This window comes from Desmodus rotundus, chromosome 10 (genome assembly GCF_022682495.2).
Source record: "Desmodus rotundus isolate HL8 chromosome 10, HLdesRot8A.1, whole genome shotgun sequence".
Classification (NCBI taxonomy): Eukaryota; Metazoa; Chordata; class Mammalia; order Chiroptera; family Phyllostomidae; genus Desmodus; species Desmodus rotundus.
In genome coordinates, this window is record NC_071396.1 from 866730 (window position 1) to 878748 (window position 12019).

Consider the following 12019-nt stretch of genomic DNA (forward strand, 5'->3'; position numbering starts at 1 on the left):
AGTAAGGGGGCTAAGGTCTTCGCGTCCATGCGGGCTTCTTTCCCTCGGTTCTCCCATCTCTGAGCGGGCCCCCGGGTGCTCCGGGGCAGGAGTGGCTGTTCTTTGGCTCCGAGGGGGCGATGGGACAGAGCTGCCCTCCTGATTGGAGGCCAATTTCAGGGAGGTCCTTCCTCCCAGAGCCCTCGCAACCTGTGTGGGTCACCTGCGAGCTGAGGACGGAGATCAGAGGAGCGGGACGGGAGGGGTGAGGCCCCGGGGAGGGAGACTGGGGGAGAGCTGCTCTTAGGTGTGGGGCAATTAATCTCGGAGCAGGACAGGAAATTCTGTGGGAGGGGCCGCCCCCCGGGTCAGGTGAGGGGAAGGCAGCGGGCCGAGCAGGGGAAGACCCCTCGGGGAGAGTCTGGCGCAGGCGCCCCGGCTCTGCCACCCCCGGCCCCGCCTCCAGTCCCGGACAGTTACCAGAATCACTGGAGCCTTTTAAAGTGGACTCCCGGCCCCGCCCCCAGGCGCTCTGACGTATAGGCCTGGGCGGGGCTTGGGGACTGAGTGGGCAAAGCCCCCCCCCCCCCCCCCCCCCCCGTCCCAGCCCGGCCTCACTGGCCGCTGGGCTCGGACCGGTTCTGATGGTTACCGAGGACTTCCTGGAACTTCCTATTTCTGTCCCGCGGGTCTAATCCCCCTCCTCCGTGACAGCTGCCCGCCCGCCCAGCGGTTCGCGACCGAGGCCCGGGGAGCCCGGCAGCGCCACTTCATCAGCTGAGAACGAAACGCCCAGCAGGGGTCGCGGCTGTGCAGGGCCCAGAGGACAGACCCGGGCCTGCGCCGAGAAACAGGTCAGGGGGCGGGGCGGCAGTGGCGCCCTCTGCGAAAGGCCCTCCCTCTCCTCCAGGCTGGCTCCACCCCCCAGCCTCTCTGCCCAGGACGTTTTGGAAGCATCGTCACCACCCACCCTGTGTACTCACTCTGTGCCATAGCCTCTGAGGGACCTTAGGGCATTAAGTCACAGTCCTCGCAATAACCCGGGGGTAGATGCTGCCATCGTACCCACCACAAGTGCTCAAACCAAGGACAAGCCCAGAACCGGCCTGAGGTCCCATGGCGGGGCCGGACAGAAACGCAGGCAGCTGGGCCCAGGCCCCGCTCCCGCACCCCTGCCCCGGCGTCTTCTCTAGAAGACTCCGCGGGCGGGGAGGTGGGGGAGCCCTGCTAGGGCCGCGGCAGTGGCAGCACGCCTTGAGTCCACCCCGGGGCCTGCGCTGGTTCCCATGTTGTCTTACTCGGTTCCTACGTCAGCAGCGTGAGGTGGTTGCAGGATCCTTTTATCACAGAAGGGGAAACTGAAGTTGGTGAAGTTTTAGGTGACTTAGTCGAAGTCACTGGCAAGCGATGGCAGCGACATTGGAGCCAGCTGTGTGATTTCGGGCCAGTCTCCTCCTCCCGTCTGGGTGTCACCTGCCCCCGTGTGAAATGGGACGTTGGCCTCAATTAACGCCAGAGGAGGCTTCTCAGGAACCTCGCACCTTGTGAAAATGCAGATGACTTTCAGGCATGCCGGGTGGGGCCTGCGCCCGCCCTGGTGCCCCCCCACCCCCAGCTCCCAGGGGAGGATGGTGCTGCCGCTGTGGCCCTGACTGCACTCCAGGGCGCCTGACGCCCAGCTTCTGAGTCTATGGGCCTGGGATGACGCGCCCCAAAGGCCAGGAAAATTCAGGAAGCGGGCTGTCTGAATAAAGCCCTTTGTGGGCATTTCGTGCCTGGACAGGCCTGGGCGCCATCTCCAAAGTGCCTGCCCCTGAGCGTCCGCATTTCCACTCTGTTGACCTCAGCCAGACTCCTCCAGAGGGTCACGGCTTGGTCCTGGGCCTGGAGTGGGGGTGGCTTCTCCCTGCCTCCTGGGGGCGCCCCCCCCCCCCCGTGGCCACACTGCCAGCCCTGCAGGGCTGATCACGCATGTGCCCCACGTGGGTGCATTCAAGGCACACTTCTCTTCCTCCCGTGAAGTGAGATGTGGCCACGTGGCTTGCTCTGGCCTCTGAGTTGAGACGAGACATGTCACTTGTGGGCGAAACTCGTCACCTGTCACAGAGAGTGCCATCCACCCGTCACATGCCCTGACGATGTGTCACAGCCTAATGCAGGCCTTCGGGATGTGGACTCTGCTGGCCCTGCATCCGCCTGTGAGCTGGGCGTCAGCCTGCGCCACTTGCAAGGGTCTGAGCGTCTGGATCGGCCAGCGGCTGGCCCCGTCCGCCGCGTCGGACGTGTGGGCTGAGTGGGTGGCCTGCGCTGGTCCAGCCTGTGGGATTTGGGGAGTTTGTTAGTGGGGCACATCCCAGCCTGTCTGGACAAGCACACTCCAGCGTCAGCGGTGACGTAGGGATTTCACCTGGGGCAGCTGCGTCCAGTCCTGGGGGACAGGTTTCTGCAAAGTCGAGGTCCCAGCTGGTGAAAGAGTCACTCTGGGATCCTCTTCGGGTCGGACGGGGCTGCCTGAGGACAGGGACGCTGCTGCCCCCCTTGGCCAATCCCCACCGAAAAGAGAGTGGTGTCCCAGCACGGAGCCCAGAGCCTGGCCCGCAGCACTTACCTGGAACCCGTGTCCAGTTCGCACAGCTGCACTGGCAGGTTGGCTGAGGCCCTGAGTTCCCTGGGCATCAGCCAGTCCTCTGGTGTCCCTGCCCCTTGGCTTAGTGTCCCCAGGGACAAGGGTCATGCCGGGGAGGCCCCTGGGCTCCTACACTGCGGGTGTGCGGATGCCAGCATGCCCTGGGAAAGGGAAAATTCTGCAGGTTCCAACCTGAACCCCGCACCCACAAGTCCAGTCTCTGCCAGACCCAAGCTGGGATCAAATGCCATCACGCCCGGGCTCATCAACGGGGGCAGGGGGCACCCTCCAGACCAAAGGGGTCCCTGGGAATCAGGAAAGTAATTGGGCTGGAAGACGATGAAAGAGCTGAGTGTGGGCGGGGATTTCCACTGAGAGAGAGTGAGAGCGAGGGAGAGAGCCGCCCGGCCCAGGAGCAAGCCAGGGCGGGTTGGCCGGGCGCTGCCCCCTCAAGCTCTGTTGCAATGGAACCCCATAAAGCCCAGGTCCTCAGAGACCTGAAACCTTGATCTGTTCCTGCTTCTTGTTTCCCAGCAAGGAAACCACAGCCCTGGGACAGGAGGCCCCACATCAAAGGGGTGGGGCAACTCGGGAAGCCTGAGGGGCAGGTCAGCTGGGGGTTGGGCAGGTCGGGGAGCAGCCCTGGTTCCGGTTCCATTCTGTCTGTGTGAGCAGGAGCCCCCTGGCCTGACAAATCGTCAGGCTGAGGAGGAAGGAGCCACATCCTCTGGCCTTACCTGAAAGGGGGGCCACCGATGTGGACAGTCCCTAGCCCCCATGACCCAGCCGGCATTCTCGCAAACCTAATACAGGCCACATGGCTTTGTGTGAAGGAGAGGGACACAGTCACAGGGCTGCGCGGGTGCTGTGGTGTCCTTGCTCGGGGCCCCTTCCTCCGCACCAGGTCCCTGCACCCTGCGTGTGTACAGCAGGGGGTCTGTGCCCCAGGCCCAGGGGGTCTGCCTGGGCAGGCCCGGGGAGCTCTGGCAATGAGTTTCTAACAGGCTCCCTGCGTCAGGGTGAGGCTGGACCCAGAAGCATGGGGTTAGACCCTCACCACCCAGAGTGTGTGCCCTGTTCCAGCGACACTGGTGTCACATGGAAGCTTCTGTAAATGTGGAATCTGAGGCCCCATCCCGGACCTACCAAGGGAGAATCTGCACTTTCAGTTGGAGAAACCTCTTCCTGACAGGAGTCAGACTCGGGCAGCCTGGGCGAGGGAGGACAGAGGTCAGAGAGAAAGGCAGGGCCTGTCGGGTGGCCACTAACCAGAATCTGTAACGGGCCTTCTGGAGAGCGGTGTTGGGCTTTGTGCCCCGCTGGGCGCCCCCCTTCCCGATCTTCTCCCACCTTGTCCCAGGAGGCCCTAGAGGGGACTCAGACTCGTCCCCGCGCAGGGGACGGCCTGGACCTAGCGGGAGTGGCTCCAGCACGCAGCTCTGGGGCCTGTGGTGCAGTCCCGCCGTTCCAGCTGGGTGCAGACAGACCCATGGCCGCAGACTGGCTTTCCTGCAGGGTGGGCAGAGGGAGGAGCCGGCTCTGGGCAGTGGCCGGGGGACATCCAGTGTGCAGTCAGCACGTCAGTAAGAACCGAGTGTCCCTAGGGCCCGGCACTGCCCCAGCCAGTGCCCCTGAAAGGCTGAGTTAGAGCTCCCCTGCTGGGGTGGGGGAGGGGTGCCCCACAGGGACGGAGCACCAGCCCCTGCACCCTGCACCCCTGGCCCCCAAAGGCCTCCGACCCTTCTGATGGCTCAAGTCACCCACCTTGGGCCTGCGCCTCCCCCAGACGAGGCTCCCAGGCAAGACGCCAGTTCTGGGGCAAGATTCAGAGTGGGTCATCTGCCCTTGCCCCAGGGGTTCATGGGACCAGAGGACAGGACTCCCAGGCTCCAAGGACCTACCTGCACAGGCCGCTGGGGAGGTGGGCTATAGACACCTACGTGGACCCAGCGCGGTGTCGTCCACAGAGCCGGGTCCTCTTGGCCACCCCCCATTCTCATCCCAGCTCTGCCAGTGGTGAAGCTGTGTGACCTTATCTAGGTTGCTTCATCTCTCTGAGTTTTCTCCTCAGTAAAACCGTACCTGTTGTGGGAATCAAACACCTGTGAGAGGTGTTTGAGAACTAACCTGTAGCTGGACAGCATCGTTGGGAGCCCCAGGCCTCGTGCGGGGAGAGCAGGAAGTAACAGAGACCACAAAACTGTGCCTGCCCGGGGGCACTCAGGGGACTCCCACGGAGGGCTGTGGGGTGGGGGTGGCTGGAGAGAGGAACCATGGGAGGGCACTGCTAGCAGAGGACTGAGTCCTTGGAGGTCCCTAAGTTGGGGGTGGGGCACCTTGAACTCCCTTCATTGCCCCCTCTGGGCCTCAGGGGACACCCATCCTGGCCCCCTCCCTTCTCACGGTGCTGCCCACTCTCTCTCCCAGACGGGGTCAGGGAGTTCATGGTCCCTTGTGTCGGGGGCCCCTGCAGCTCACGGGCTGGAGAACCGTGGATGGGATCTTGGCAGCCCCCTCTGCCCGCCTCCTGGGTTGGGTGCTACAGGGCAGGGCCCCCCCTTCCACACCGGACCCCCCTCTTGCCGTTAGGCTCTGCCTCACCGGCAGGCGGGTGGAACCCTGGGTGTGGGGACAGAGAGGTCTTGTTAGTGTCATTACTACCCTCATTATTTCCATAATCGTCTGTGATTAACACGTCAATGACTAGGCCCTTGAGACATGGGAGGGCAAGATGGGGCAGAGTCTCGCCTTCCAGGCCTGGCCTCACCCCCAGCCCCCTCCCCTGGTAAGGCCGGGACAGTGGGGGAGGGGAATCATGTCTGTGGAGACTGTGGGAGTTGCCAGGCCTTAGCGTCGGGGCCTTCCAGACAGCAATCTAACGTCAGGATCCGCAGATGAGAATAAATTCATCCTCCAGTGACAGATGAGGAACTTGACAGGTCGTGAAGCTGCCCAAGGTGGGCAGGGCCCAGCCGGAGGTCTGAACCCAGCTCTGCAAAGCCCCAGTCTCCACAGTGCTCTTCAGGCAGCGAAGAGAGCCAAGCCCGCTGCCCCCCCAACACCCCGTCCCCTGGGGCTCAGAGTGGGGGGGTCCTTTCTCTTAGGAGGGAGATGCGGGCTGTGGGTGTGAAGGACAGGAGGCAAGCAGGTCACCAGGTCTCTCCTCCACCAAGCAGAGGCTGAGTGGCCTCCAGGTACCTCACCCCAGTTCACCCTGGCTTCTCTCTGCGGGGGGCCCCTCCAGGGACAGGGTGGGAGGAGGGGTGGATCCTCCCAGCAGGGGCAGCGGTGGGTGCCCCTGAGGGCCCTGCACAGAGAACTCTGCCTCTGGGGGAGGGATCCAGGCTGCATTCCCCGTCCTCCTCCCACCCCCACCCCCACCCAGGGTCCTCCTCAAGTTTCTGACCGCCCAATGCCACGGGGGAGCGGGCCACGCTGGGAAAGGGGGCAGCGGTCCCAAAGCGCCGGCGGCTGCCTGGCGCCCACCACGCAGGTCCCAGCGGGTGAGTGCAAGCCTGCCCCTCCTCCCGCACTGTCTCCCCTGCAGCCGGGACCCGTGGAGCAGTGGGACCAAGAAGGGGCAGATCGGGGTCCAGAGGCTGGGGCTGTTGTGTAAGCGGCTCCTTCTCTGTACCAGCCCTCTCGCCGGCGCCTAGAGCCTTCGGGGCGTGACGGAGCCCCCGGCCGGCCCCGCCCCCGAGGCGCTGCCCGGGCGGGCGAGCGGTGCGGAGGGAGGGCCAGCGAGGCAGGAATGCGCCGCGCAGGAGGCAGCGGCGGGACAAGTAAGGGCAAGTCCCCGGAGCTGCCGCCCAGCGCGCAGACGGAGCCCAGGCGAGCCAGCGATCGGGCAGGGGTGCGAGCGAGGCTGGGCGCACCGGGCAGAGGCGGCGGGGCCGCTGCGGCCGAAGCGGGCGCGGAGTGACGAGGCGGACGCGGGGGCGCGCGCACCAGCGGTCCGGGCGCGGGCAGGCAGGGCGCACCGCGCGCGGCCCGCAGCGGCGTCCCCGGGCCCGGGCCCCGGCCCCATGACGGCGGCGGCGGCGGTGCTGAAGGAGGGCGTGCTGGAGAAGCGCAGCGGCGGTCTCCTGCAGCAGTGGAAGCGGAAGCGCTGCGTGCTCACCGAACGCGGGCTGCAGCTGTTCGAGGCCAAGGGCACAGGCGGCCGGCCCAAGGAGCTCAGCTTCGCGCGCATCAAGGCCGTGGAGTGCGTGGAGAGCACCGGGCGTCACATCTACTTCACGCTGGTGACCGAGGGTGGCGGCGAGATCGACTTCCGCTGTCCCCTCGAAGACCCCGGCTGGAATGCCCAGATCACCCTGGGCCTGGTCAAGTTCAAGAACCAGCAAGCCATCCAGACAGTGCGGGCTCGGCAGAGCCTGGGGACCGGAACCCTCGTGTCCTGAACGTCCAGGCGCATCATCTTACCTCCCCGCTCCCCAAGGAGTCGGCGCCCGGGGGCACGTTGGGTAAGCCCTCTGGGGCCGAGCGCCCTTGCTCCCCTCTTTCCGGTCTGGAGAGAAGGGGCACTTCTGCCAGCATTGCACTTGAAAGATGGACCATCCTCCTGCCACCAGACAGCAGGAGCCCAGGAGCCTGACCATGTGGGCCCCAGCGGGGCCTTGCTCTGACTCCGGCAGAGGGGGCTGGCCCCCAAGGCCCCCAGGCTGCTGGGCCTCTGCTGCTGCCTGGGGCCCAGTGCCTGGGCAGTGCCTCCCTGGAGCTGGGAGAGCCCAGGGTGGGAGGTACTGAAGCTTGCCCCTAGGATGGATGCTCCTCGTAGGAGTATTTGAGCATGGGATTGAGGCAGAAAGATGGCCTCCCTCTGCTGGCAGGGTCCTCAGGGGTTGTGGGAACACGGAGGAGCCCCACTGGCCAGGAGGGGCCTTGGCAGCAGGGCCCTGCATGCTGGCCTGGGCTCCACTGCCCTCTGCTGTGGGTCCCAGGGCTGAGCTGGAGGGGCGGGGCCCTGGGGCGGGTAGGGGGATGGAGGCAGGAAGAGGGTCATGGTTCGTGGTTGTCACGTCTTCATCCTCCCGCAGCAGTGGGCAGGGGGTGGGGGCCGGCCTGCGGTCAGGGAGGCCCAGGGGAGGGACCAGGAATAGAACGTGGAAGGCCTGGCTCCCGACCCCGTGCCCTCTGCCCCAGATGCCACTCCCTCCCCTGGGAACTGTTTGTACTGCTCCGGCTTTAATTTCCCTGCTGAGAACCCGAGTCCCCCTTGGCTCTCACCCCCCACTCCTGGCCTCCCTGCCCCGTAGCTTCACCACCTTAACCAGGAGGGGCCCAGCGAGCCAGGGGCCCTGTGGGCCTTCCCCGCCCCCCCCCCCGCCCCCCCCGCCCCCCCCCCCCCCCCCCGCTCCTCCTGTAGATGTCCCCTCACTGGGGGTGGCGATCAGCCTGACACTCTGCCTCCCTGAGCCCTCAGGTCTGGGGGGGCGGCGGGCTCCCCCATCAACTGCTGTGCGTTGATGAACCTTATTTTCTGTGCTGGTCCCGCTGTGGGAGAGTCGGGGAGCTGGTGCACAGCGGCCCATAGCAGACACTCTCTCTTTCTTGGCAGCGTCACGGCCCCCTGTGGCATGCGGGGGCTGACCCAGCTCCACCTGGCGGGGCAGAGTCACGGTCACGAGCAGGAGGCTTCGGAGCTGAAGGGTCAGACACCCTGGGCAGGAGGGCAGAAGGCCTCTCGGGGCTGAGGATGAAGATTCGGCCCCTGGACCCTCTCCGCCTCGGAGGACATCCCCAGCTAAGGGCCTTCCAGCCACAGGCCTGACTGATGGACCCTGATGGAGACCTGGGGGGAAAGTCCCCGCCCCAGGGCCCTGCTCCCTATTCTGCAGACTGCTGCTGGTCCCCGGCTTGCTGCCGCACCGGAGGGGGCCGGTGAGCTCAGCCTCGGAACTGACCATGGTGGGGGGAGCTGACGGGCCTGAGGCCCACACTGGGGGGTCTCCTGCTGCTTAGGTCCCTCTGAGACCCCCGTCCCTCCGGGCCCTCTCTTTGCACACTTCTTCCCCCGTCCCGCCCTTCTGCCCCCACTGGGGTGCCAGGCCTGGAGGTGGCAGGGTGGGGTGGAGGCTAGGCCGTTACCATTTCATGCCTTATCCCAAAATGAAGACGCCCTGCAGGGGGCGGTGTCTGCACTGTTTGCTGCGCGAAATTCTTTGGTCTCAAAGGCCCAGTGCCTCCAGCGTCCCTATCCTCACCCCACCTTCCCGATGCACAGCCTGACCTGAAGTCGACAGCCTGGGTGGGGGTGGGCAGCGCGACCCCAGGAGACACAGCCTCAGTGGTCCTAGGGAGGGGCGACCGCAGGGCCTGGACCGACGGATGTTTCATGGGCCTGGTCAGCTCTGATGCCGCCTCTCCTGTAGGAAGGTGGCCTCCCCTGCTGTCCTGGGCAGCGGCCCAGCCTCTGGGCAGCGTTTCTCTCCCGAGTTTGCAGACTAAGGCTTGAAACCTTTACACAGTGACTGCTCCTTATGGATGGTTTAAGAGGAGTGAGGTCAGTCTGGGGGAAACTGAGGCACAGTAGCGGTGCCCCACGTTCCGTGGAGACTGTTAATCGGGGACCCGAGGCCTTCCCACGAGGCCCTCAGCCCTCCTGTCTGCGCCGCCCGCTCACATCTGCCTCCCCTGAGGCACCTCTGCAGCAGAGGGGGCTCAGGGGTCCTCTTCAAGGCCAAGTCTTTCTGCGCCCCCAGCCTGCTTTTTCCCTGTCATGTTTCTCTGACCATCCAACCAGAACCCCATCCTCTGCCCCAGCCCCTCGGGGTCCCCAGCGCAGCTTCTCTTCTGATGCGGGAACTGCCCCTCACTGGTGAAGGGGGTGACAGGTCGCCGGGCATCTCTGCGGAGATGCCATTCGTGGTCTCACGTGGCTGCTCACGTGTCCCCTGGATAGCCTGGTCCTGCGGTGCCACACATGGCCTCTCTCCCGTGTTAGCCCCAGTGAGGCCCGAGAAAGACCTGGGCCTGGCTGGAGCGTGGGGGTCTGGGTGCATTCTGGGAGGGCGTGGGGATGTGGCCATGCCCACTCACTTGGGTGTGGAGGGGCGGAGAGATTCGGGGGATGGAATGAGGAAGGGTGAGCTTCTCCACCCCCTGGCCCCCAAAGAGAGTCTGCTCTTCCATTCCAACCAGAGGCAACCCTCGTTGGGGATTCGGGCCCCAAGCAGACGCCCAGGCCCTCTGGAAGAGGCGAGTGTTGGTGAGCAGGTCGGATCCAGTGAGGCAGGGCCTCGTGGGCAGACCCTGGGCGGGGCTTTGCCCTGAGGAGCCAAGTTTAGCGGGGACGCAAAGTGCCAGCTGGTGCCATAGAGCTGGCCGTGGGCAGCCAGGGAGCACCAGGCCCAGCCTGTGCCCTGCCCGTACTGGCCTCAGCCGCTCTGTACTGGCCTCAGCCGCTCTCTGAGGAAGCCTTCTGGGAGCTGGGTGGCGGAGGGCACGCACAGCCGAGGGGAGGCAGCCCCGGTCTCCAGTGCTCTCTGCCTGAGGACACCCAGCCCTGTCGGCCCTGAGCGTGGGGTGGCTCCTTCCAAACCCAGCTTCAGTCTCTCCCTGCGCCTGGGGGGTCCCAGCCCTGGTGGTGGTGCTGCTCTCGGGTCCCTCGCAAGTGGTGGCTGCTGTGATGGGGACAATCGGTTAGCGTTTGTAAGAGTCCGTGGCTTCCCGAGGCCCCAAGAACTCTGGGCACGGAGATGGGGCTCCCACGCCACGTGTGTGCCCTCTGTGGGGAGCGTGTGTTGTTCTGCCAGGGAAGGGCACGGCCTGCTTCCTGGGTTCCGGGGTGTCCCCCGTGTGCTGGCAACTCCGAACTCTGGAGAAGGAGTGCTGGCCTCAGGAACGCTTGGCTGGACCGCAGAGTGGGGTCAAGGCCTTGGCAAGGGCACAAACAGGCCGGGCAGTGCCAGCAGACATGCACGAGATGGAAAACTTTGCTCAGTCGGGCCTGCAGACGCTGGACGGCTGGGACGGGGCGGTGGCCACCATCTCTGCCCTGGCCTGGGCAGCCCTGCCTCAGCCCTGCCCGCCTCTGGGGCCGCGTGAGTCATCCTCAGGACAATGAGACAGGGCAAGTCCCAGCCCGGCCCCGGGGAGTCGGACGGGGCCGGAGGGTGGGGAGGCCAGCGGGTGGAGGGGCAGCTTTAGCTAGTCAGGGCGAGTGGGGCGGAAGCAGCGGCTCCTCCAGGAGTCTGTTGATCGAATAGCAGCAGGAGAGAGGAGGGCAGACCTACAGGGCACTGGGATGTGGAACCCTGAAACTGGCCTTTCCCCGAAGAGGGGGTGCGTGGGCACCGTGGGCGCCGTGGGCAGTGGTCCCGCCAGGGGCATCTCGGTGTGCGCCCCTCCACGTGATCTCTATACACACGTGTGTGACGTGACGTGTAACTACTGTGGGGTCCCCGAGTGTATTCCGTTCCGTTCCTATTTCTTACCTGTCAGCATGACGTATTAGGAGGCCACACCCCGAAGTGGGTGCAGGCCTGCATGCTCTTCCACTGCAGTTACTGTTACCTACTGACAAGTCAGCCCTGTCTGGCTGGACACAGTGTCCTTTCCATCTTTCACTGTTGTACATACATTTGCCTCCTGAAATCTCCGTTTCTGTCCGTTTCTATCTCTGGTTGCTACTTTTTTTTTGAAATCTCCGTTTCTGTCCGTTTCTATCTCTGGTTGCTACTTTTTTTTTTTTAAGGTTGTATTTCTTTACTTTTAGAAAGAGGAGAAGGGAGGGAGAAAGAGAGGGAGAGAAACATCAACGTGTAGTTGCCTCTTGAGCGCCCCCTACTGGGAACCTGGCCCACAACTTGTGCTTGTGCCCTGACTGGGAATTGAACCGGCGACCTTTCGGTCTGCAGGCCGGCACTTAATCCACTGAGCCACACCAGCCAGGGAGAGCCAGGGAGATCTGGTTGCTTCTCTAGGGAAATTCTCAAAGTGGGAGGGACCCCACAGGGCACTTTGCAAGGGGTGTGGTCACAGAGTCAGGAGACCCCGGGGGCAGGGGAACCGTGGGGGACAGGGACGGCCTGACCGTGGTGGGGTGCAAAGGGGGGACCGTACCCGTGTCACACGTGGGGTTCCAGTCACAGGCCTGAGCGGGGAGCCCACTGTGCCTCTGACTAGCTGTGTGACCTGGGTGAGGCAGCTGTCACCACACGGAAGCGGGATGGCGGCAGCCTAGAGTCGCTGTGAGAGTTGGCGTGTCTGCAAAGGAGATGAGGACGTGGACGGCGGGCGGCCACGCGAGAGTTCAGCCACCTGGCTTCGCCCGATCCCCCTGCAGAAGGCCGCCTGCAGTTACACTGGAATTAGCGGCTCACCAGGGCTTTGTTCTAACACGAGGCCGCGGCCGGAGAGACTCCCATCCCTGCAGGATTAGCATCCTCATCCTAAAGGAGGCTGGTGCTC

General features: G+C 64.8%; 2 protein-coding genes across 2 annotated transcripts in view; both read left to right on the forward strand.

Moving 5' to 3' along the window:
* Positions 1–12019, forward strand: part of TNNT2 (troponin T2, cardiac type) — an 89882-nt gene that overhangs the window by 19866 nt on the left and 57997 nt on the right. The window lies entirely within an intron of this gene.
* Positions 6180–8753, forward strand: PHLDA3 (pleckstrin homology like domain family A member 3). The gene is made up of 3 exons (XM_053912836.2): positions 6180–6469; positions 6575–7071; positions 8166–8753. The coding sequence occupies exon 2, from the start codon at positions 6631–6633 to the stop codon at positions 7006–7008; it is 378 nt and encodes a 125-aa protein (XP_053768811.1). The 5' UTR covers positions 6180–6469; positions 6575–6630; the 3' UTR covers positions 7009–7071; positions 8166–8753.